Raw genomic sequence first — 26,230 nt, 5'->3', positions numbered from 1 at the left:
CCCCAAGGCTCTCCTTTCTCCTGTACTGGAGGGAGGTCCACTGTGCATGTGCCATTTATAACGAGAGTGTATTATGGTAAATGGAGAGCCTTGAGCGCAGATTTTTGCATTCCAAACAGGAAACACGTAACTTGACTGCTCAGTAAACAACCGAAAACATTTTTAAACTACATTTGAGTGCAGATTCTACACGGTACTCACGGGATGTGTCATGAATAGCTAGTGTATTAAAATATGATTTTTTTGGTAAAATTATTCTAGGTGATTCCTGTTGTCTTTTTCTTCACGTGAGACAAGTGGACCAGCGCCCTCTATTGATGAGCCATCACTGGTGAGGAGTTTCTGTAAAATTAACCCATAAAGACCCGGTGCTATTTTTGAGGCAGTCCCCAAATAAATGTTTCTCTATATTTAACTTTTCTTAAGTGATTTTTCACCATTTATTTTAATGTTATCCTCTTTATTTTGAGTTTTTTCAGTGTAAATTACGTATTATCCTATATTTAATTTACTGATCATGTAGATGTTCATTAGAGCTCAGTATAAATTCAAAGGTTATAAGATCAGAAACAGGGAAAACAGAATTAAAAGGGACTTTTTCAGTAAAATCTATCATTAACTGAACATAAACCCAGTGTCTCCATCCACTGTCACTGATCAAACTCCATGGGTTTTACTGGTGAATCAATGTTGTAGAAGATGACGGCATTTCCACGGTAACTATGGAGCCTCTGAACATCCAAATGGGTCATATCTGATGACCATGAAAAGATGACAAACTGCATTTTACACCAATTATTTACATGTATTGATAGGATTAGTGGATCAACAGGTATTAAACAGTTTAGATTAGCAGTAGATGCTTTAGGTCACCAGTGGCTGCTTGGGATTACATGTGTCTTTTTATGTGGACAATGGACATAGACCCAAAGTAACACAAGACACTAGATCAGAAAAATATTGAATCACACAGGCCACAGATGATGCTTCAGGTGATGTTGGAAACATTAGTATTTCCATTGGGCTTCCTTTAATACATTTTATTATTTTTATACATTTATTGCAGACGTCACTGCCGGTGTAAATGGTTTTGATGCATTTTTTTTTGTTTTTTTGTCCCATCTCCAGTGGGCAAAGGCCTTTTGTATCTATTTACAACACAACATAAAATTCAGGCTTAACATTTACAGACCGTAATCGGTATGTGTTTAAATGTGCAGCTTAGACATTTGTTGATTTCCAGTCCATACAGGTCCTCTCCTCTTCTTTTTTGATCCGTCGGTGTTTCAGAGGCCTCGTTCTCAAACTGTAGGGGCAGCTACACCTGCACACAGACATAAAAGCCGTCCTGTAGTTGTTGTTCATCCACCCATACAGGATTGGATTGACAAACGTCGAGCACATAGCGACAATGTGGAACACAGTGAAAAGCAGCTTGAAGTCCTTCATGTACAGAATGCTGCTGTCAATGTCGACGGTCAGCTGGAAGGCATGGAAAGGCAACCAGCTGACAGCGAAGACCACCACCATGGTCACCAGCATCTTGGTGGTCTTCTTCCTGCGCTGATGGCGGTCGTTCCTGCCTGCAGAGGTCAAGCGATTCTTGAGCTTATTCCAGATGCGGATGTAGACGACAGAGTTGATGGCCAGAGGTAAGACATACTGAACCAGAACTAGACTAATACTGTAGATGCGCGCATTCTTTTCACTCACGGGCCATTTCTCTGTACATACCTGAATGGACTCGTCTGGTGAAATGTCAAGGGTCACGTACTCTCTGAAGATGCCGAGAGGGCTAGCGAAAAGGGCGCTGAGTGTCCACGTGACAGTGATGATCAGAGCGCACATATCTTTGGTCATCCTGGTCTCCATGTGGTAGACGATGCTCCTGTGGCGGTCCAGGGCGATGACGTTCATTGTGATGGTGGACACGTGCACAGCCAAGCCCTGAGCCCACGGCAGCATGTAGCACAACACCTGACCGAACATCCACTCATCATAGAGCGTGTAGACCAGGGTGAAAGGCAAACATAGGGTGTTGACCAGCAAGTCCGCTACAGCCAAGTTCACGATGAAGAAATTAGTAACAGTCCGAAGGTTTTTAAACTTGTACACAACGTATATCACCAAGGAGTTCCCGATGAATCCGAAAAATATGATGGCGCTGTACGCAAGGATGAGAATAACTTGCACTCCAACCAGCTTTGTGCTGTCTTCCAGCCTCAATACATTTTCATCAATAGTTGGAGTGGCATTTGAGCAATAGTTGGAAGATTTGATGTAAAGCTGACACTCAACTGGGGTCGTGTTTAGTGGTTGTGTTGTCTCCATGGCTTTCATTCTCCATAAATCACTCTGTGAAAAGATGGACATCAGTTTATTGTATTTGGAATGACATAATGATTTTCTATTTTATTTCAACAATGTGGTGCAAAGTCCTTAGTAAAATTATAATTTAGAATCTGCAATATATCTGTCATTTATCATATATGTTTTTGGAATCCATCACCATCATGTGGAATAAAAATATGCTCTTTGTCTGATAACGCTGCTGAATAGGAATAAAAAACAGAGTAAAGTGCCATTCACGTCAAGATCTAAGACAACATGAGCGTTCCCGCTGTTGAATAACATAATTTATACTTGTGTACAGAAGGCTTGTGTGTGTTTCCTTCTTTCTATCCACAAAGTTCACTCTGAGTCCTCTTGAACAAAAGGCAAAAGGGGGGTATATTAATGCACCATTCCTCGCACATATATACATTTGTTACACAAAATAAAAAACAAAAATGATAGAAAATAATCTGCCAATGTCAGTAAAGTCCAAAATATGTTCAAGCTTACACTTTACTCCATCCTCAGGGCCACTGGTTGCATTAAACTTCTTGATAATTGCTCAGTTGTTCTGTGGCTGATTTTTTTTTTTTTTTAATTCTTAATATTGGTGTTATTCATGATATAACACTGTGTCTTCAGAATGGTAGAGCGTGTTTAATAATACATCACATTATAGGAATGTGATCCCAATTATGTCACATATTCTTCTGAGTTGTAGTTCTTCTCTTATGCTGTGGATTCCAATATCCAGGTGAAGTATATAATTACCCCGCCCCCTGAAGGGGAGGCAAAGGGTATTGTTTTTGGCTCGGTTTGTTTCTTTGTTTCTTTGTTAACACTCTAGCAGCAAAGCTATTGGTTGAATTTGTACCAAATTGGGTTTTATCAACTGCCAGTGACCAAGAATAGATCTGATTACATTTTGGGAAAAGTAGGTCAAAGTTTTTTTGTTTTTTTTTCTCCTATTTACTTATAATGGGCAAAATTTCAAATGTCTATGAAAACATCCATTTTGTTTGAATTTACTTCAAGCTTGGTACATGTATAGAGGTTATTGGTATGCTGACATGATGACATGAGCTGGATCAATGCCCAAATAAGGTAAAATACGTGTAAGGGGCAGGGTTTGTTGTTGTTATGATTGTTATATAGGTAGAGTTGGTTCCCACTTTTGGTCATCAAATCTACTTTAGGAGCTTGTTTTTGTTCAGTTTGATCAACCCAAACCAACTGAACTTTTACCATCACATCTGGTTGTGTCAGTTAAAAAGAGTGTAAAGCCACTTGATGTGTGGGTTTGCTTTGCCGCTGCCTCCTCCCTCACTTTGCCACACCTCATCAGCTACAAACAGTTTCACCTGGGACTCCCAACTGCTGTCCTCTTCCTTACCAGGGAGTGCTCTACCCGTTACATCATGAAGCTAAGTTTTTTTTATATCAGTAACAGGTAACATGACAGCCTTATGAACTATTTTTAACATAATATTTTTATGTTATTATAAATGGTTATACATAGACTAACAGTGTCATTAGTGACAAATGAGCTGTGTATAATTAGCTGCTGAGTCAGAAACACAAAGATGATGAGATCTCTGTAGAGCAGGGGTGTCAAACTCCGGTCCTCAAGGGCTGGTATCCTGCATGTTTTAGATGTTTCCTTCTTCCATCACACCTGGAAGCCATTACATCGTTATCATTCTTCTGCAGAGCTGGATGATGAGCTGATCATTAATTGAACCAGGTGTGATGGAAGAGGGGAACATCTAAAACATGGAGGATACCGGCCCTTCAGGACCAGAGTTTGACACCTGTGCTGTAGAGGGAGGGTGCAGATACACATGGTATATGTGTCTGTTTACTATAAAGTCCATATGTGTTTTGGTGATGATGAGAGGACATGTGTCAACTTTAATCTCTTAGAAAAGTAAAAGTGAACCAATACAGAGAGTTAATCATCTTTTGATCCCCTTTGAGTTGTGTAACCATTTACACATGTGATGTTTGTCTGTTTAAAATTTAATTTTGCATATCAAGAAAGTCAGTTTGTTATGAAGACTGTGAAGTAACATCTAGTTTTGGGTGGAATTACTCAGTGGACTGCATCTCTTTCTGCACATGATACATGCCACCAACAGCAAAACAGCCGTTAGTTCAGCATATTTCACCTCATTCTTTGAGAGGGTAGTATTAAAAGAGGTGAAAATCCACTATTAGTCAGGTTGTGGTAAAGCTACAGAGACATCTTAAGCAACTTGGGACAAACCATGGAGGAAAATATGATGACATCACTATCGCAGCTTTGTATACTCTTTCTATTTTATGTATTTTCAGTCTAATACTTTGACATTTTAAAACAAATTGTGTCTTTCTTGATTTGTAAAATTATTTTTTGACTGACAAACGTGTAAATAATAAATGTTGTAAATGTTGCATAATTCAAACAGGATCAAAAACCGACTCATCACCACTGACTGTACACTACTACACTTTTGCTCTTAAATGAGGTCCCGTGGTGCAGAACCAGAGTGACTTCACCTCTCAACATGCGAACAAAACAAGCTATAAGTCAGGACAAAACCGATAAAGGTGCTGCTTTAGCTTTACACAGTCTTCCACATTTTGTTAGAACTTTGCCAATGTTCCGTCGTTCCTGCGTCTTCTTCTCATTAGTTTGTGGTTAGTAACAGGTTATAGATACATTAGCACCACCTAATGGACTGGACTCAGTACACACCCATTAAGTCTGCTGAGTTCAAGTGCAACACCTAGGGGCGAAATTGGGTATAAGAGTTCACTCAAGCGTTTGCCTTCATGTCAAATCAGTAAAAAGCTTTTTATGCCGACTCAATCCCAGTTGAAGTTTTCTTTATAGGCCCTTAGACCCTCTAGATACAACACTAATATGTTACAATGATGCTCCATTACAAAGAACAATTTACAATACATTGTAATATGTAAATAGTGCCTCTACACAACAAAGAAGCACAAATGTATGTCGTCCACACTTTCGCTCAAGTTCTATTAAAATATATTTCCCTCTTCTCATTATATGATCATGACAATATGATTTATTCCTGATAGATAAAGTTTAACTAGGACTGGAAGTGGAATCTTTGTGCCTGATCAAAGGTGATGACTGATGTGTCTGATAGGATTAAAAAGAGGGATGTGTCTGAAACTAGTATTATTTCAACTTTATTCACACCATTGTGGTCACACAGATCTAAGATGAACCAATGTAAAAAAAAAAAAAAAGTGCATAAAGGTTTAGTTTATTCACCTTTAACATGCAAAAATTAGCACTGTTATTTGCATTACTAGGACTGAATTACCATTTTCCTGAACGTAGGCTACTGAATGTCAGAAATCCTTATATATTACCAAATTAAATAAAGTCTAACAGATAATACATTATTATATATGACATTATAATAATATGCTGATATGCTGTGTTAAAGTCCTTTCTGTATTTATGATTTTAACACTCAGTATGGGCCTTACTACCACCTTATAAGATATTAATACATGTTAAATAACCAGGAGCCATATACACAGTTTGTACAGTTTTGTAAAAAGAATGTGGCTAAACTAAAATCTTCAAGTACTAGGTTACAAATGCTGAGAAACCGGCTCAAGGATCATTTAGTGCTTAAGCAATAAAAAAAAAAAAAAAAAAAAAAATTATATTGTAATGCATTTGTATATTAGTTTTAACAATACTTTCTTTGGATAGAGCAGATGATGCATTCAGGGGACACATAAGCTACTCCAAGGATGAGAGGGCATACAACCAAGACTCTGTCCATACTGATGCTGATTTTTCTGATTCATTGGTGTCTTCAAGTCAAAACTAAAAACTAAATCTGTCCCATAAACTCAGGACAAACGATTCTTCCTGATGTGAGAACTGATAATTAAATGTATAGGCTGATATCCAAAGTCTTTCACATATTCTTTATAGGCTTTGCTTTGAAAAAATGAAATAAATAAATAAAACTTTATGGATAATAGAATGAGTCTTGTCTTTAACCCTTTCATGCATGAATTGTGAGAACCTTAGTCAAGATTTTTTTCGTCAGTGTTTTATTCCTCCTTAGGTATGAAAAAAAAAACAATACGATCAAGTTTTTTTTTCTATGGAGCTACAAAAATATCCATGCATTTAATTTTTGAAGTAAAGAAACATGTGTTTAAAACCCAATATCAGAAAGTGATATGAAAACAATGAAATAAAACATTTTTAATGCTGCTAATCTGATGTCTTCTCACATTTTAACATATTCTAATGCTAGTAATTACTCACTTCATGGAGATAATATGAGAAAAAAAACTTTCTTGTCTTACAAATAACAACTGATTTACACTCAAACATGTTACTGCAGATCAGGTTTATCAAGAACAGCACAGTTACAGTAATGATCTGAATTACAGTGTATGGGATGGTGTATCAGTGTCCACTGTGTTGGCTGATATGGAACTAAAACAACAAAAACCATTAATATACAAGAGAACAGCTGGAGAATAACTGTCCACTGGAGTGACCTATGCATGAAAGGGTTAATAAATAAACCTGAAGTTTTGAATAATACACATAGAGAAAAAATTGTAAAGAAGTTCCATATAGGTAGTGTGCTCATCAGGCTTAATGGCTGATAATAATAATTTCTTACAGAAATTATAGCTATTGAGGATGAAAGCATGACACAGTAGAAAGAGTCCGAATGTTGTCATATTCCGACAAAAGGGAACCAGACTGACTCTAACTCAACAGGCTTTTAAACAAAGACCCACTCACCTGTATCTGCAGAACAGGTTTGTCAGAAATGTGCCATCTCAGCATCTAAAACAGTTCTGCTTCCCGTTGTATCCAAGTAACCACAACTATATAAATCTTTGAAACGTCGGGGCTCACACTCAGGGAATTATCTGCAACGTTCGCACAGCGGTGACGCGCGTAATGCAACGCCGTGCGCACTTCATTCGGCATAAGGACGCGCAACCTCAGCTGTGCCACTGTTCCACTGAGTTTGAGCAGGAAACGCACGGACTGATGGTGCGCGCTTCATTTCTGTCCATGTTCACAGATGTTGGAAGAAAATGTTAGTGCCAAACAATAAATAAGGATGGAGCATTATCGGCGAACCCCAAATTTGGGAAAAATTTAATTAGATGTCGATTTAAATGAATTAAATCAACAAAATAGGCGACTTACACAACTAAACAGCACGGTGCATTGCCGTCAGCTTGAATTACATGACGCATTTACACAATGCTTATGCAATGTCACAATGGATAGAATAGAAAAGAATAGAATGAATTTTTATTCCTACTGTTACAGGAGCAACTTCTTTAGCAGCAAAAAGACGGTATACAAATATCACATATTATACTGAAAATATATACTGAAAAATATTGACAATATACAAAAACTATAAAGAAATACTAAAATATAAAAATCAAATCTATACTAGTGATAAAATTAAGTATATACAACATATAAGGATATATGTACAAGGTAAAATTAAAATCAAAGTGCATGGGTTGTGATTATTGCACTTTACTATTGTAACCCTGAAATAGTGCTTGTCTCACCGGGGCTGTGGGTAAGGCGGGTTACAGTGGTATTCTTGGTGTTGATGTTTTGCTATCTTCCGTGATAATAATCACCAAACGGCAGGACAGTTTCAGCCAGCTTTATTGTCAACAGCTCAGGACAACATACACTGCTCGCGCTCCATCACGGACAACTCTCGTGTCACGCCAAAACAGGTCTTACCACAAACAATAGGCAGGAACCAAAATAGTAAGAAAAGGCAAGAAGAAACATAATAAAAGAATATATAATATAAACTGACTAAATAATTAATGAAATGATATGTAAATTACAACATAAACAAACGTCAAAATAATAAACAAAAATAATGATTTGGAAATAAAATAATATTCAAATTAAATGTTACACTATTGCATTATTGAGGTAGGGTGAGTATTACACTGTCCTTTGGGGGGGGGGGGGGGGGGGGGTCAGTCAGCTTATGGGTAAAAGCTGTGCTTGAGTCTGTTTGTTTTACTCCTGTGTGTTCTAAAAAATAAATGGCACATCATTCATTTGCATTCATAGTTGGATTAATTTTGTGCCAAGATCTTGTGTTGATGATGGAGAGTTGGATCGCTGTGTGAAATATTCTCCAACACATCTTGTTAGCCCCTTTTCCACAGCATTTCTGTTATGGGAATAGTTCGCCTTTATTCCGGAACAACATCTGTGTAAATGAAATGGTCCCACCTCTGTCATGGCTCTGTAATGCCTCTGGAGGTAGTAAGCCATGGAGCCATGATAAAGGTGGAATCATGATTCCAGAATGCTACATAAAAGGAAAACCTCTCGTTCCACAACCAAGGTGTGATGTTTTGATGACATATTTCATGTGTGACCCCCGTGCAGGGGGATATAAAAATGATCATGGGCTGTGTACAGTAAACAACCCGACCAGAAAGATATCAAACTGGGGAGACGCCGAGATCAGCAAACTGTTGTCACTTTGGGCAGAGGACTCTATCCATGCTAACGTTTGTGGAACGGTGAAAGACTGGAGAGGCTAGCAGCATTCCAATGTGTAAATTATTTGTCACACTATATTCTGCACTGCGTCATCGCCCCTTTGATTCCGGAACACAGGTCTGCTGTGTAGAAGTCCAGCCTGTTTCACCTCTGTTACTCCTTTGGCTTGGCTGTGGAAAATCAGTCAGTGGTGGAAATAAGGTGGGATCACCATCTCACCTTTTTTCTCTCTGTGTAAAAGTGGAAAATGATGATGCACCCTGAGCCACTCTTAACTCTCTGATCCAGATGAATTCTTGTGTTGTCATCTTGGAAAATGTCTATCATCAGCAAAGAAAAAATTCTGTAATTACATTTATTTATTCATTCATTCATTCATTCATTTATAAATAGTGCCGAAAAAAACAAAACAAAACAAAAAACATCAGTTTGGATTCAATGGAAGGACCTGAACTATTTGCTTAGTTAAATGCAGGTGAGACTTGTTGGTCGGGTCAATACCTTTTTTTCTAGTGTTGTGCAATAATCTAATAATCTCTCATCAGTACACAATTACATGTACACAATACTGTCCAGAACATCAATGTCCTCTTTAATTTCATTAGATGTTAGAGTGTTGCTGGTGGAAACAAAATTATTAACAGCAACTTTCAAGGCAAATCCTTGTCATCAAACAGTAATGATGGTAATAGGTGGTGAAATTAAAAGATTTGAGGAAAAACAATGGGGAATGTGAAGAGAATAGAGAGGCTAAAATGTCACGGTGTAGAAGACGCAGGAGAACATACAGACTTACAGAAACTATATATCATAAGACCTGGAAAGGTGAATGGCAGTTTAACAAAAGAATCACCTACATGGCATTGTAAACTGTTTCTTATAATGCTGAAATTATTGAACTGCACTTTTAAAACAGCCACAGGTTTACAGCGGTAGGTTTACATCTTTTTTGTCGTCCTTGTTAGCAATTTCTTCAAACATCTTCTCTGACGAAACTACTGGTCGGATTAATTTCAAATTTTATATGTACCTTCCTTGGGGCGATGTCTACAAAGATTGTTAACACTTTTGAGAAATGTTGATTTTTGAATTTTTGACGAATTTTTTGAAATATTACAAATTCGCCTTTATTTATTATGGTCCATAGTTGGATGGTTTATAACATGGAAATGGATACAGATATAAATATAGTTACTACTGACCGCTGATAGGAAGTCATATATGGACTTTCATTTGGGTCCATGACCTTTGACCTTGAGTGACCTCAAAGGGTAAAACTCAAGATCACCAATGTCTAGATCTCAACAATCACATGTCACATATGAACTTTCATTTAATTAGTTGAGTTCTCCTCCAGTGAAAGTTTGAGACTGAGATTGATCTCCTGCATCAAGACCACAGGACTCTAACGTAGAACAGAACCTGACAACCTGACAAATTCAAGTTGGTATTGATTCTTGATAGAACATGCTGGTGAGATACAGGGACATTGGTCCTATTTTTCTTTACATGTCATGGGCCCAATCACAGAAAAGACTTTATTTCCATCTAAAGACAACATTTCCACCAAGCAATAAACCATAGCTCTTCAGTCAGCCTCTTCTCTTTCTCCATTTTAGAGAAATGAGACGTCCTTCAAGATTGCGCAACAGATCACAATTTAACATCGAGGAGAGGAAGAACATAAAAAACAGAAAATCGAGAATTGTCTGCACACTCAATCCTAAAACAGTAGCTTCACTTTTCCATATAAGCAGGAAATAAAATCAAGTCTATTTACCTTGTATTTAATTTGTGTTGTTGTTTGTTTTTATTGGGGAAGGAGGTGCAAATCGTTAAATATCTGTCACTGCAGACAAGAAATTTAAACATACACACATACACATGCCAAGACATTAACCAAGATATAACTCACAAAAATAAATAAATAAATAATATATATACATATAAACACATGTACACATATATAGACATACATAAGTGCATCATTACAATTGGCAGTCATACCTAAAACAATAACAGAAAAATAACACAGAACGCCTGCATATTTTATTGCCCCTTAACCCTAACCAACCCCCCAGATCTTTCTCTAAATTTCATGACGTGCTGGATATTTCAAATAAATACATAAAAATACAAAATAATAATAAAGAGTTAAATCATAGCTCGAGTTACATCAAGTGCCTCCTTCCTAGCTTTGAGCCCATCCTGGCCTGCTCCATTCATCTTGGCAACAGAGAGCTCCAGAGGTAACATCTGTATTAAAAAATAAATCCAATGACGCACAGATAGTGAGTGCGGTGGTTGCCACCTAACCGCCAACATCTTTTTAGCTATTGTACATGAAGATAGCCAGAGCAATATTTGCATATGGTTAAAGTTTTGCCCAGAATCATTATTGTATTTAATCTTTTGATTTGCCTTTTTCTCCTCATTTTGGCTCCTGAAGTTTTAAATCAGAGCTCCAATAATTTATCCATTGTCAAGTAATCTGCTTGGTCTGTGAAATATTAACAAATATCTGTATCCCAGAATCACCCATCCTCACACGTCTTCTTTGAGCCACAAAATACTCACAATATATTAACATTAGAAAACCTTGAGGCTAAGAAAATGTTGGCTTTTTCTTAGAAAATGAATAAACTGATTAATCGGTTATTAAAATATTTGAGGATTATTTAAAATCTCACATGTAGGTATCTCCAATACTCAGGGCTTCGGTTCTCTCTTATTTGATCTCAAACATAAACCTACAGTAATTATCTTGATATATTTTATTTGTTTGATATACAAGGGGCGACTGAAAAGTTTTGAGCTTCCAAGAGATGGTAGGAGGTAGAAGTACTTTATTGCCCTATCTTTCAACGTAGTCCCCTTGTGAGTCCACACACTTCCGCCGGCAGTGACGGAGTGCCTCGATGCCGCTGCAGTAGAAGTCCTTTGGTTGGTCCTCCAGGTTGGAGTTGACGGCATCAATGACCTCCTCATCAGTGGTGTAGTGTTGTCCAGCCAAATGCTTTTTGAGATTTGGGAAGAGGTGGAAGTCTGACGGGGCTAGGTCTGGTGAATATGGTAGGTGCGGAACAAGTTGGAAGCCACAGTCCCGAATGGTTGCCATTACAACCTGTGATGAATGCACTGGAGCATTGTCCTGGTGAAACAAGACCCCTTTTGTGATCATTCCTGGCCTCTTTTTCTTGATGTTCTTGCGTAGGTGCTTCAGTAGGTCAGAGTAGTTTTGTCCATTGATAGTACAACCCTTCTGGAGGTAGTCCACCAGTAGCACTCCTTGTGCATCCCAGAAAACAGAGGCCATGACCTTGCCAACAGAAGGTACGACCTTTGCCTTCTTTGGGGTTGGTGACATGGGATGTTTCCATTGTTTTGACTGCTCCTTGGTCTCAGGCTGATAGTGATGGACCCAAGTCTCATCCATAGTCACAAATCGGTCCAAGAAATTGGATGGGTTTGCCTCACAGAGTGCCAGTGCCAATACTGAAGTTTGTCCATCTTTCAGGAAACACTTGATACAGAAAGTTCAGGGACCTGTAAAACAGGGAAAAAGATTGCTATGACCAAGAAATTTAGTAAATAGGATTAAGATATGTGAAAGATTTCATGGACCAAATTTGGTCTCCATATCTTAATCCTTTCCATGTTAGGCTCAAAACTTCTCAGTCGCCCCTCGTATTCTACCACTGATCATATTTTTATTTAGATGCTTTTGGAGACAAACAAGAAACAATGTTATCAGTTTACCTTTGTTGCATTTCCATTCTATTGCTTGGAATAATTAATAATGATTAATCAGAATCATTTGGTGAACATTCCTTAAACAAATTAAGATTCACATCTTTTGCATTAAAATGCAGCACAACACCAAACTCGTAATTGAATTGTTATTTTGTTGTCTGCTTGAGTGAAGGTAAAACACTGCCTCAGGTCCTATAGATTAGAGTTTGCAGCACAAAAACAACATGCACTGTGCCACTAACTGAAGACGACAGGACAGAGGAGTGACTGATTATCGATCTTCTCCATGTAAATAGGCTGAGAGCTCCCTGAAATTATAGAAGCGTACCTTATCTTTTCCTGCAGCAGCATCCATGGCTTCCATATTGTGTCTGTGGACAACGACGGAACATTTATCATTCTGAATAACTAAGACATTAATATGCTAAGCTACACAGAGGGCTTATGCTGGGATACTTAATCATGCATTTTATTAAATCAATTATTGAACAAATGTCATGTGTTCTTAAAGATGCAGACCGCTGCCAGTCTATTAATTCTGAAGCAAATACAAAGAAATAATAGACAAACAATGCGATGCTGTCCAGACAGTCCACTCTACTCCCACATAAGTAGGTTCTCTGTGTTCATCTATAGGAAGAAATCATTCGGACTCTCATGGGAGACGCTCAGATGTACCTCCATAAGAAATAAGTAATTATGTTATAATATTATAATATGCACAGGATAGCAGGGGCTACCACAGAGTCATAAAAAGTCCTTAGCAGAGGCCGGGTCCAGTCCAGTTTATTGTTTAGGGCAGGGATTCGCAAAGTCCTGTTAAACAGCCCAGCATGTTGTTGTTATTAATTATTAATAGTGACACAACAGTGTTGTGGCAGCGTGTTGCTTGTTGTTTCTAATGGATGTGGATCCAGTTTGATCTACTTTATGTCCAGTTTTATTACACCACAATACAATGACAATAATAAATCTGAGGCCTCCTCACAAGATTAGCCCTTGTAATGTGTTAGAAAGCTTCCCATATCTTTAGTGTTAGTGGGTCAAATTTCATGGGTCAAATTTGACCCATGAATTAATGCCGCTCAAAATACTCAAAAACAATAGTAATCATCCAGTATTGTTTTTCACATCATAAATACCTTAGTATGCATTCATATTCATGTAAACCCTGCTTTACTTTTTTTTGGCCCCATTGTCCTTTCATCTTAAAGCACAGGTGTCAAACACGCGGCCCAGGGGCCAAATCTGGCCCACTAAAGTGTCCAGTCTAGCCCTTGGGATGAATTTGTGCAAGGTAAAAATTACACTAAGACATTAACAATCCTTTTAGTTCAGGTTCCACATTCAGACAAATTCAATCTCAAGTGGACAGAACCAGTAAAATACTATCATGATAACATATAAATAATGACAACTCCAAATGTTTCTCTTTGTAAATGTAAATATTTTCATATATTTACACTAAAGCAAAGTATAATTTTGCAAAAAATGTGAATAACCTGAACAAATATGAACAACCTGAAATATCTTAAGAGACGTAAGTGGAATTTTAACAATATTCTGCCTGTTACGAAATGTTTTGTGTATTTGTAGATCCACTGTGATCTGTATGTTATAATGTACATGTGTAAATGATAAACTGAGACCTAATACCTATTGTTAAAATTACACTTATTTTTTCAGTTTGTTCATGCTATTCACATCTTTTGAGAAGGATAGTTTGTACAGTAGATGTAAACCTTTTCATAATGTAAATTTACTTTTTTTGCTCTAAAAAGTAGAGAAAAATTTGGAGTTGACATTATTTATATATTATTATGTTATTATTTTACTGGTTCAGCCCACTTCAGATCAAATCTAGCTGAATCTGACCCCTGAACAAAAATGAGTTTGACAGCTCTGTCTTAAAGTATTAAGAAGTAAAAGTAAGTAAATTAAAACTGTTTAAATTCACTAATTATATTTCCTATGTTGAACACAATGGGTAAGTATACTGTATGAGTCGAATAGACTGATTTTGGAGCACACCTATCAAATAATTGCTTGCATTTTTTTTTTTTTTTAATTATGATTATTATTTAACATTAACTATAGTGCCATCTGTGGTGTTACAAGGTCAAAACTGAGCCATAGAAATTTGTAATAGAAAAATGGTAAAAAGTCCTTTCTTTTTAATAAAACCAACTTTTTTTTTAGTGGAAATGTGGAAAAAGTTATCACATGTTATCTTGTGCCCTTGAAAACATTTTGTCATATCCAGGACCACCCACTTGTCCTTGTTCTTTTCCATCACACCACAGTTTGGATACACTCGCCTGCTTTTGTGAGTTTTTTTTTTTTTTTTTTTTTTTTTGTAAATTTTTGGTGAGAAATCGGATGAATCACATATCTATTGAAACATTAAACTTTTCAGACAAATGTACTGAGTAAAGAGTACAATATCTACCTCTGACATATAATGGAGTATAAACTAGGAAGAAGAGTAAATTAGAAATACTTCAGTACAAGTATTTTAAGAGTTCATTTTCACTGGTACAAATGTCTTCCTGTGCCTCCAGTTAAAACAAAATTTACCTAAAGTCTGTATAACGCGAACAGGTTATCATTTATTCTGTAAAATTAGGTTAGAATGTTAACATTTAGAACAGCAAAATAACATAGTCCCATGAAGACATACCCCCATAAATCCTTTTAGTCTGTTTACATGATTTAAGTTTGACTATTCAATGCAAAAAAAAAATGAAAGGTTTTTGTACTCATCTGGATATGCAAGTTGTAAAGGATGTGTCCTTGTGTGTGTGTGTGTGTGTGTGTGTGTGTGTGTGTGTGTGTGTGTGTGTGTGTGTGTGTGCGTGTGTGTGTTTTATCGAAGCCTGCATCTCCACAGACACTAGAGTCTCCTATGAATCTAAATGAGGTAATCATGATCCAACTTCAGCCATGACTGGGACAAAATTTGCATTTGAATAGCAAATAAGGCATTCTGCTTTTATCTTCATGTGCACTGGGACTCAGGTATGGACTGTGCACACTACTCAGCTTCCCAACAAAGCACAGATTAATGCCTCCTGCTACTTTTATACCTGGATGTTTCAAAGCACAAATACCACATCTTACGCCTTTGATTTCATTTCGATATAGACATGGAAATCAGTGCCAAAGGTCTGAATAACAGGAAGAGAAGATAAGCTTGAGATGACTATTCAGAAAAGACTCATATCTTCAGAAAAATATGCACATAAATATGATGAAGACCACATATTTAACTAGCAGAATAAAGCAATGAAATGTGCAACGATCTACTGAAAAGTACAGCAAACTACAACACCAATTTGAAAAAACTTGGGACACAGTGTAAAATGTAAATAAAAAGAGAATTAAGTGATTTGTAAAACTCACAAACCCACAATTTATTCACAATAGAACACCTGTATGATGCACAGAAGATGACATGTGTGAATGTGATCCAAGAACAGTCTTCTCTGGACAAAAGCTCATTTATAACAGACTGATGCAAAGCAGAAACTTTTTCAGTGGTCAGACAAATCAAACTGTGAAATTCTGTAGATGCGGCATCCTCTGCACTACAGAGTAATAATAATGGATAAGAGTTATATAGCTCTTTTCTACACCTACTGAATGCATACTAAAAGTGGATCACGTACGTACAGTGGATCCATTATTCATTCGCACTCTGGTCTTGGTCAACCTACATTCCCATCTATACTACCAGTCAAAAGTTTGGACTCACCTTCTCATTTAAATGGCATGAGATGGACCACAGATGGCCAACAAGAGCTCAGCATCACTGAGAACTCCTTCAAGACTTTTGGAAAACATTTCAGGTGACTACCTCATGACGCTCATCGAGAGAATAACAAGAATGTGCAAAACAGTAATAAAAGCAAAATGTTTTGAAGAATCTAAAATATAAAACATGCTTTGAGTTATGTCACACTTTTTTTAACTACATAATTCCATTAGTGTTCATTCATAATTTTGATGCCTCCAGTGAGAATCTACAATGTACATAGTCATGAAAATAAAGAAAAACCAGGTGAGTCCAAACTTTTGACTGGTAATGTACAGCCCCACCCAACATTCATACACCAGAGTGAGACACAACAGCATGACAGAGCTGAATTTGAAACCCTAACCCTTTGGTTATTGGACAACCTGCTCTATCTCCTGAGCCACGGCCGCCCCTCAGTAGTAGTAGTAGTAGTAGTAGTAGTAGTAGTAGTAGTAGTAGTAGTAGTAGTAGTAGTAGTAGTAGTAGTAGTAGTAGTAGTAGCAGCAGTAGTAGTAGTAGTAGTAGTAGTAGTAGTAGTCTGATGGTATGGGGGAGCATTAGTGCCTATTGATGGGCTGCTGGAAAGACCATCAATCCTACAAGGTACAGACAGGTTTTAGAGAAACACATGCTCCATCAAGACAATATTTTTTCAGGGAAGGCCTCATATAATTTCGCTGGTTTACCTGCAGTCCAAACCTTTCACCAGCTGAAAACATTTGGCACATCATGAACTAAAAAATACAACAAAGCAGACCTAGACTGTTGAGCAGCTAGAATCTCATATCAGACCAGAATGGAACAGCATTGTCTGGGGCGCCTTAGCCGATGTAACCTTTAGTGAATGGGTCAGGTAGAGGTCATCTTGTTCTTGACCTTGCTAAATCCCATGTTCTTCTGGGACTTTTTTCAAGCAGCGAGAAGATGGTGCACTGCCTTCCATGAACATTTGAGTCATGGAAGTGCTCAAGACAGAGGTCCTCGAGCTGCTGTTTTCAAATGATATGTATCAGGATTCTCTTCCATCTGAGTTCTATGTTTTTAAGCAGCTGACAGTCTTGTCCTGCCATTTACAAGATGGATTAATTTGTCTTATGGGAAGTCTAGGGGATTTTCAGTGTTCTATGATAAAACCGCATCTCGGCCTGTTTTTTTCCTTCCTTGTCTTAGCACTGAGCGTCTAGGCTTCAAAGCCAAACAGATAATCGACCAGGCAAAAGTCATTACCAAGCGATGTGTCCGGCTGAATGATAGATCTGTGATGAGGTTCACAAGTCTATTAAAGCCATCTTTTACTGGTACAATGCAACTACAGATTTCCTTCTCATAGGGACAGCAAATGGGACAGCATTCCTCTCCCAAAACTCCAGTAACTGATCTTCTCAGTTGTAGACATTTATAGACTGTTGTTAAAAGAACTGGGGAGCAGGAAACACAGACTCTCCCAAATTGTTTGAGATGCGTTGCTGCCATTAAATTCAAAAATACCTATTTTTTTTCCCTTCCTGAATAAAATAGACATTGAAATCATTGCATTCTGTTATTTACATTTTACAATGTCTCAACTTTTTTGGAATAGGGGTCTTAATTACATTTGAAGTGTGAGAGGTCTAACCTTATGTGGAACTGTGCTGGAGAAATTGTGGAAATATTGGAGATTATTTACATATTTTTAGGGACTGCCCAGTAATCCAAGGATTCTGGGAGAGAGTCAAGGAGGAAATGGACAAAATCTTAAAAGTGAACTCTCCATTAGACCCACTGATATTCCTACTGGGAGCTATACCTAAGGAGACATTTAGTTCAGATCAAAGACGCATGTTACGGATACTTTTATTGATCGCTAAGACAATAATAACTGTCAACTGGAAAGATCTGAAACCACCGACCATAACTGAGTGGGTACAGAGACTGAAAAGGGTCTACACCATGGAACGAATGACTGCAAGTCTACAACTGAAGATGGACACTTTTGAACAAAGATGGAATTGTATTACTCGGTCTTTGGGTGACTGATGAAGGAATGGGAGCTATTAAAAGATTATGTCTGTCTATGACTGATATTGTACTGCTATAATTTTACTTGGTAAAAACAAATATTTATTTTTCATGTGATTTCCTCTTATGGTATTCAAATTGTGTCCCATTTACTTGTGCTTTAATTTTTAGGGTCCTGTGTCAGACAATGTTTTGTTTTGTTGAAAAATTAAAATATCTAAAAAAAATAAATAAATAAAGTGCAACAGGTCTGGATCACATGTAAAGCACTCATGACTCATAACTATATACTGAAGCGTCTCAGGATACACTGCAATACAAACCCGTCTCCACTCTTGTACAGCTTCATCTGTTCCTAACAGCCCACGTGTAGTGGGTTTATACCTTAAACATTCCATGGCAGAAAATTCAAAGGCATTGCACATCACTGGCATATGACACAAGTGGAAACACCCGCAGTCATTGTTTTCTGTGTAAACTCGCTCATTTTAAGTGTCTCGACGCGCCTCATTGGCATCTAGTGCATTTCAGAACATCGAGCGTAGCCCCTGTCCTTTCTTCTAGTGTTGATGTTCATTAGCTGTTCAGAAAAACAGTATTTCAGTTCTGTTTACCCTGTCTGTATGGTTCTTCTTATTTATTGTATGGATGTTACATGATCCAATGAGCCAGCACATCACAAGACTAAGCCCCGTGGAGTTTAATGTATGTATAACATGTCATAACAGCAGTGAATGACAGTATATTTTCTTTAGATTTCCCAGTGATTCATGGTAGTATTATGAGATTAATTATAATGAATCCATAAGCCATACTGATTACAATAGATAAGGTCAGAGTTATTATTAGTGTGGGAACCATTCAACAGCTGGAATGTTTAGATTATAAAATCATTAGAACTGTTGCTTAGATGAAGAACAGTTGAAAAGAAGGAAAAAGAGACTTTGTCCTGTGCCCCAAACACATTACCGGTGCTGTGGAGCACAGGTAGATTTTAACCATGAGATTAAAAAAAAAAAGAAGCAATTAATGTGTCCTTCACTCTTTTGATCAGAGAAGATGAGATTTACTGAATTAATATTTTGTTTTCATTCAGCTCTTATCCTTGAGTTGCCTTCTCATCATGTGAAAAGACATTTTACTGAATACTGTACTGACTGTAGTCTGAACAGGGTGTCCCATAAGTCTCCATACATAGGAAAAATAAACGTTTCTTGACATAAACCATTTTTATTTATATAATATGCTCTATATGACCGCCATTTTGTCGAGAACACATTTCAATGCGTGTCCTCCACTGCTGAAGAACTATAAAGAAGAAATAGAAAGAAATACATGTTAGAACCATATGTATTATGTCTCCTATGTATGGAGACTTATGGGACACCCTGTAGAAACCAATAAGTTCTGATTTGTGTGTGTGTGTGTGTGTGTGTGTGTGTACTTTAATACTGTGCACATGTTTACTGTATTTTTTTGTTGTACATGAAGAACTGAGACAAAGACATGAATATGTATGGTCATTAAAATCCCTGCAAATGCAACAGAGGCTTGGGCTTTTGTATAGAATAGTAATGCAGTAATGGAAGAAATTTGGAGATTCAAGATATCATTGATGGCATGAGAATGTAAGTATAAGTATTTAGGCTGTGACAGTTTCACGGCTAAGGTTTGCTAAGTTTTAAGCACATCACTAACTCATTTAAAATCAGGAAATGACTGTTTAGGCTAAAATGTAGAAAGGTAGATGGGGATTTATCACAAGTCGCTTTTCCATTGGACATGTACACAAAACTTTACTGATGTTTACTGAATGTCGAAAAAACAGAAGTGTGTAATGTTGTTTTTTCCCTTATGATTTGTTTCTTTATTATCGCGAGATGACACGAGAAGTCATTCCTTAAATATGACGACGAACGTAAATATGTTATTGATTTACAGATATATTCATTATTATTATTATTATACATTACACCTCTATCCTGTGCTAAATTAAAAAAAAAAAAGATTGGTTTCCTGGTGTGCCCACACATACCCGCCATGTTTCTTTTAAATCTCTTCTTCGCCTGTTGTAACGTCTGTCAACATCCGTTTTTTTTGTTTGTTTTTTTTTTTATTCACGTGACTCTAGTTGCAGAAAAAGGTCTTTCCATTGCAGTTTTGAGTGATTATACCAACTGCGCTGCGTCCAAAAAAACACCTCTTGAAAACTTTTAGTTTTGGCAAAAATGTTGTTTTTCCAGTAGGTAAATTTTTATGCGCCAGTTATATTTGAGTAATTTGAGGGTCAATGGAAAAGCCACTACATTCTGGCCTGGTCTTACCTTACCTCACCTCATCAACCACATCTGCTTCCCCTGTTGCACCCGTGTGTTCCCAATCAGCTGGTCAGGATATCGACGGGCCACAGTCATCCACCCATTGACAGCGTTTATCTCATGCCTGTGTTCCTGTTTCTGACCCTGCCTGTTTTGACCACATCTCCTTACCTCAGCCCTGCTAACCTGACCTGCTTTTCTGTCTGTGACCACGAGATCAGCTTTCATAGGCCATTTGTCAATACAAAGAACGCAGAGTACGGTCTTGGTAAGAACGGTCTCAGAGAACGTACTTCCTAAAAATGCAAGTCTATCTGTAATTAAAACGGCTGCATACTTGTGAACTTTCCTCCCTGTCTCTGCTGTATTTCTGACCCTAACGTATTTTCCTCAAATCACCACAATGTCACTCAATTTGAATTCAATACATTTGTACTTTGTATATTTTTCAAAACTGTAATACATTTTGTTGGTTCAGTCGGGCACAGCCACCTGGGTAAAATGTTGAGCTGGTGGGCTAACGACTGCCCGGCTCCAGCCGGGTCGGAATGAACTGCATCTTGGGAATTATTTCCCAGCCAAGTCTACACAAGTCACCAACCAGTGCATCCTTGGTTTAAGCTAGCTGACAAGAACAACATCCATGTGTGTATTCCATGTGTTCTTTGTTTATGTGAACTTGTAATTGGAACAGTACTTGGGCCACAACGCATGACATTTCACAAGAATGTGAGAACGGATAAGAACACATATTGAGAAATGACCAGAGTCTTCTTTTTGCCTGCCTGTGACGATGTGGCGATTCCCAACCAGGCATCATAGTTCACCAGCTACGTCCTGGTTACCCTCATCGCCTCAGTAAGAGATCCGCCTTCCCTGCGGATCTGACTACATGAATCTTCCCTGATTTTGAGCACCTGCTCTGCTAGGAGTCATCATCCTAGACCACGTCAGCTGTCGTTAAGGGTCTCAGTGTCCCAGCCTGCCCGTTTGGCCGAGCGGCAGCATTCATGTCTCAACCTTGGGTTTAAGTTCAGGCTGTGCACTCAACCTCCAGCAAGTCATCAAACACTTAGATTATCCCTGCTGTTGCCTGCCTGTTTGTAAATGAACTGTTTTGCAAATATACACCACCAGTCAAAAGTTTGGACTCACCTTCTCATTTAAATGGCATGAGATGGACCACAGATGGCCAATAAGTGCTCAGCATCACTGGGAACTCCTTCAAGACTTTTTGAAAACATTTCAGGTGACTACCTCATGAAGCTCATCGAGAGAATTACAAGAATGTGCAAAACAGTAATAAAAGCAAAATGTGGCTATTTTGAAGAATCTAAAATATAAAACATGCTTTGAGTTATGTCACACTTTTTTTAACTACATAATTCCGTTAGTGTTCATTCATAATTTTGATGCCTCCAGTGAGAATCTACAATGTAAATAGTCATGAAAATAAAGAAAAACCAGGTGAGTCCAAACTTTTGACTGGTAGTGTAGTCTGCTAATCTCTGCACCCAAAAAACCTGTGAAGAATTTGGGTCCTGCATTCTCCACCAAACCTCACAGTGAACATTAAGAACACACACACTTTTTTTTTTCCTCCATATCCATCCTCAACCTTCTTCTACGGAAGCATCTGTGTCTGTTTGCCCAAAGTAAATTGTATGACTGTCATTTTAACATGAGTTGACAGAACATGTCTTTAACACGGTCTGTTTGTGATATGTGAGTATTTGAAAGAACGGCGTGAACACATGATGTGAGGACAGTGAATGCATCTGATGGAATGACTGCAGTTCTCTTTGCTATTCTCTTTTAAAACTGTTACTAGATGTTCATCACTTTTTATGTGTGAAATCCAGCTTTTATTGACTGACCTTTGAATCTCTCAAAAAAACATCAACACGCTGTTCTTACCATCTCTATGACTATGACTCATTTTAATACATGGATTAAAACAAAGAAGAGCAAACTTTTCATTCTTTATTTCCTTCTTATTCTTAAACCTTAAACACTTAAAACTATTTTTGGGGTGACTTCCAAATTAAGTTTTCTCTACATTTAATCTTTCCTAACAGATTTATAGTTATATTTTACTTTATCTTCAGCATTTGTCATTTAACATCAGTTATTTTCAGGTATAGTGTTACATCAAAACGGTGAAAACTGACTGACAGCCACTGTCACTTGTCAAACTTCATGGGTTTTGCTGATGAATCAATGCTGTAGAAGATGATAGTGTTTCCACATTCACTACGGAGTCTCTGAACGTCCAAATGAGTCATGTCTGATGACCATGAAAAGATGACAAACTGCATTTTACACCAATTATTTACATGTATTGATAGGATTCATGGTTGAAGAGTTATTACGGTAAAACATTTTAGATCAGTAGATGCTTTTGATCAGTGGCAGTTGTTTAAAGGTTGATATTCATATATTTTATTAATAAGTGATACGTAGACACTAAATCAGGTGCTTTATAAATGTACATGATTCTTCTGGCCATGCCTCCAGTAACAGAAATTAAAGGATAAAATGGTGATTTTATTTTTATTTCAAAGCCACAAATGAAATTGCATGTTTTTTGTCTGGTCACGAACTCCAGATATCACATTTATAAGTCAGTAGCTTTTCTTCATTGCTTAGTCAACTCATAAGTAATAAATATGTAAAAGTGTACAAGTATCTCTCTCCTACTCTTCACAGTAGTGGTGTTTGAGGATAGTCAGCAGCAGCGACTGTTCTCTTAATGTCATTCATATTCTTTTCAGTAGCAATAACAATAATAATAAATCAAGTGCCTTATTGTGCCATCAGGTACTGACATTCCACATTTTTAATATGTCTTTTATGACCATGAATAAGCAAGAAACCAGTGCTGCCCTGAAAGCCTCAGTATAGATCACACACTAGTTTAAATGAAATTCGTCACAAATTTTCTATGAAAACTCTGCATGGAGGAAAACAGTCATCTCTTCAAGACATTTTGCTGCACACTGTTTCATTACATCTTAAGCTTGATCTACCAAAGTCTAATCACTTGTAGATATCCATTCAGTCATACCTGCTGAGTTAAATAACTGTCAAATCGAAAACCCTGCTTCACTTGCACATGGTGTAGTAAATCACTATGGGCTCTGAGAAAACAGGAGAATCAGGCTTTTTGTCGTTTTACGTCTTTTTAACGATGCATAAATTCATCAAATAAATAATCAGCAGAATGTGGTGATGAAACTAATTATTAGATTTAGCTGCAGAGCCCATTGAGGCCCACTTCCTCATGTGATGACCCTTATGAATGCTGAGTATTATAACCTTGTTTACACTTAAAACAAGTCCTACTTTACTCTAGTGATAAAATCTCAGGAAACATTTCTCACAGTGTTCTTCAAGCCTGCCTTTTCCAAAGTAAAGTTGGGAACTGAAACCGGGTCATAGGACTGTTTTTTTTTTGTTTTGTTTTTTTTTTGGGTCAGAGTAAAATATATAACAGTGATGTAATAAGTAAACTGATTTCCTAAAATAAATTAGTAGGAGAGTGTTTTGTGGAGGAGGTTTTTGTTGGAACAAAAGGAAGTAAAATATTTCAACACACCTCATCATAAATCTAAAGATAGGAAGAATAGAAGATGGTGAAGAATAACACTTTTTATTTATTTTTTTTCTGACTCTCTAGTACCATCCTGCTAGAACAGAGACACTGACGATAACATGAACTTAACTGCAAGCTATAAAACATTATAGTTTTTAGTGGCTGATTTTATTGGATGTTCGTTTTTCCTAGATGTTTGTTTTTATTAGATGTTTGAGTTTATTGGATGTTTTGATTTTATTAAATGTCTTATTTATTGTTATTCATTATTTTATTTTGTGGCACTGAAGAGGGTAAGCTCTACCCAGTTTCGTTGTACGGCCATTGTACAATGACAATAAACTTATTCTATTCTAGTAACATTAAAATGAGATTTTGTCAAAATGAGAATTTGTCCGTTAAATTGCGAGTTGCAGCTGCTTTAATTTACGTTCTTCTACTTTGGAGCACAGAGATCTCAATGATGGGAATGATGATGCATTGAAAATACCAAATTCAAAGTAAGTTCAAAGGTAAGATGAGATTGTTCACTATCCTGATAATGTGAACAGCTACAGATTGTACTTTCCAAGGGATTTGAGTTCTGCTCACAGTTAAATCTTAGCCGGGTCGTTGCACCCATCAGCTGTGGACTTCATATCATTACATCAATGCATACTACTCCTCTGCAAGGTAAGTCCTTCAGTGCAATAGCAAAGTAATTATCCTTTATGAAACAGTCTTTACTTGTGTGTCAAAGGCAGAGGCATTCAATCAGGGTGACTGCTTTTCATATTTCTCTCACAGGAATTTGACAGTTCCTTGACACCTGTTAGATGTATGACAATTAAGGACGAGGACTTTCATCTGTGGATTATGAGAGTTCTCCTTTTGCCTTAATAATAGACTCAATAATTGCTTCTCTTGGTAAGAGTTTTCAGCGGAGGACGGAGTTTGCCTTGTTGTCACGTCGACCGCTCAGTTGGAATAACTTTATGATGGCCTTCCTTTTTACTTTTGGCATCAATTCAAAAAGCAAATCAAAGAAATGGAGACGGATGTTTGATGTTTTATTCGTTTTGACAATATCCGAAGCAGATTGATTCAATGCCTACACACATACAGGACTCATTTTTATCTTTTCTCTGCTTAAAACCTTTTTGATTTTCACACATTTGGACGGTGAATCTCCTTCAATTTGATCCCTGATTCGGAAGGTCACATAATACACAGCAGAAGAACGATAATAAAAAGAAATATGCAGTAAATGTGATGATTCATGCTCTACAATCTGCAAAAAGACAAAAACAAATGTGTAAAAATGTTTAATCTCATAAAGGCTAACATCTTTCTTGTGAAATGTGATGTGTGTTGTTCTTTCCTCGTCTCTGGAAGAGTCACTGATACCTGCCATTTCTAACCTGTCCTCTAATGCTAAACCTGTCACCCCCCCCCCCCCCCCCCCCCCCCCCCCCCCCCCCCCCCCCCCCTTTTGCTGCTTCTGTCACCAGCATGTGCCCCCGTAACATTCCTGATTGCCACCTCATATATGCCTATCTGGAACCGGGCCTCATCGGTTATTATTGTTTTTGTATAATGTATATGTTATATTTTCTGTGCAGAGATGTAAATATAAAAGACAGTTAATGCAAACAAACCTGTTTGTACTCTTTTATTCCCTCACCCAATGAAAATCGATAAGGAATCGGACTGATAATCAAAATCAATCATGAAATCAGAATCTTTAAATTCTTATCAATTCCCATCTCTAATGAAAATGTTTACATTTACAAAACTATTCTTTCACAATTAAATGTGAATAATCTAAAACACCATGAACAACCTGAATGTTCTTAAGAAAAATAAGTGTAATTTTATGAATATTCTGCCTG

At 37.3% G+C, this 26,230-nt stretch overlaps 1 protein-coding gene and 1 long non-coding RNA gene across 2 annotated transcripts in view; both read right to left on the bottom strand.

The window, feature by feature from the left end:
• Nucleotides 1-868: 868 nt before the first annotated feature.
• On the bottom strand, nucleotides 869-7,276 carry npy2r (neuropeptide Y receptor Y2). Its single transcript, XM_030131084.1, has 2 exons — nucleotides 7,133-7,276; nucleotides 869-2,355 (listed from the first exon to the last, which is right to left on the bottom strand). The coding sequence occupies exons 1-2, from the start codon at nucleotides 7,175-7,177 to the stop codon at nucleotides 1,222-1,224; spliced, it is 1,179 nt and encodes a 392-aa protein (XP_029986944.1). The 5' UTR covers nucleotides 7,178-7,276; the 3' UTR covers nucleotides 869-1,221.
• A 17,703-nt stretch (nucleotides 7,277-24,979) lies between these two features.
• Nucleotides 24,980-26,230, bottom strand: part of LOC115417278 (uncharacterized) — a 25,489-nt gene continuing 24,238 nt past the window's right edge. The window contains exon 3 of the long non-coding RNA XR_003935102.1: nucleotides 24,980-24,991. This is a non-coding gene — a long non-coding RNA (uncharacterized LOC115417278). The remainder of the gene's footprint in view (nucleotides 24,992-26,230) is intronic.

This window comes from Sphaeramia orbicularis, chromosome 1, assembly GCF_902148855.1.
Source record: "Sphaeramia orbicularis chromosome 1, fSphaOr1.1, whole genome shotgun sequence".
In the NCBI taxonomy this organism is placed as follows: Eukaryota; Metazoa; Chordata; class Actinopteri; order Kurtiformes; family Apogonidae; genus Sphaeramia; species Sphaeramia orbicularis.
The sequence above is the reverse complement of the archived record's forward strand: the minus strand, read 5'-3'. Positions and strand labels throughout refer to the sequence as shown.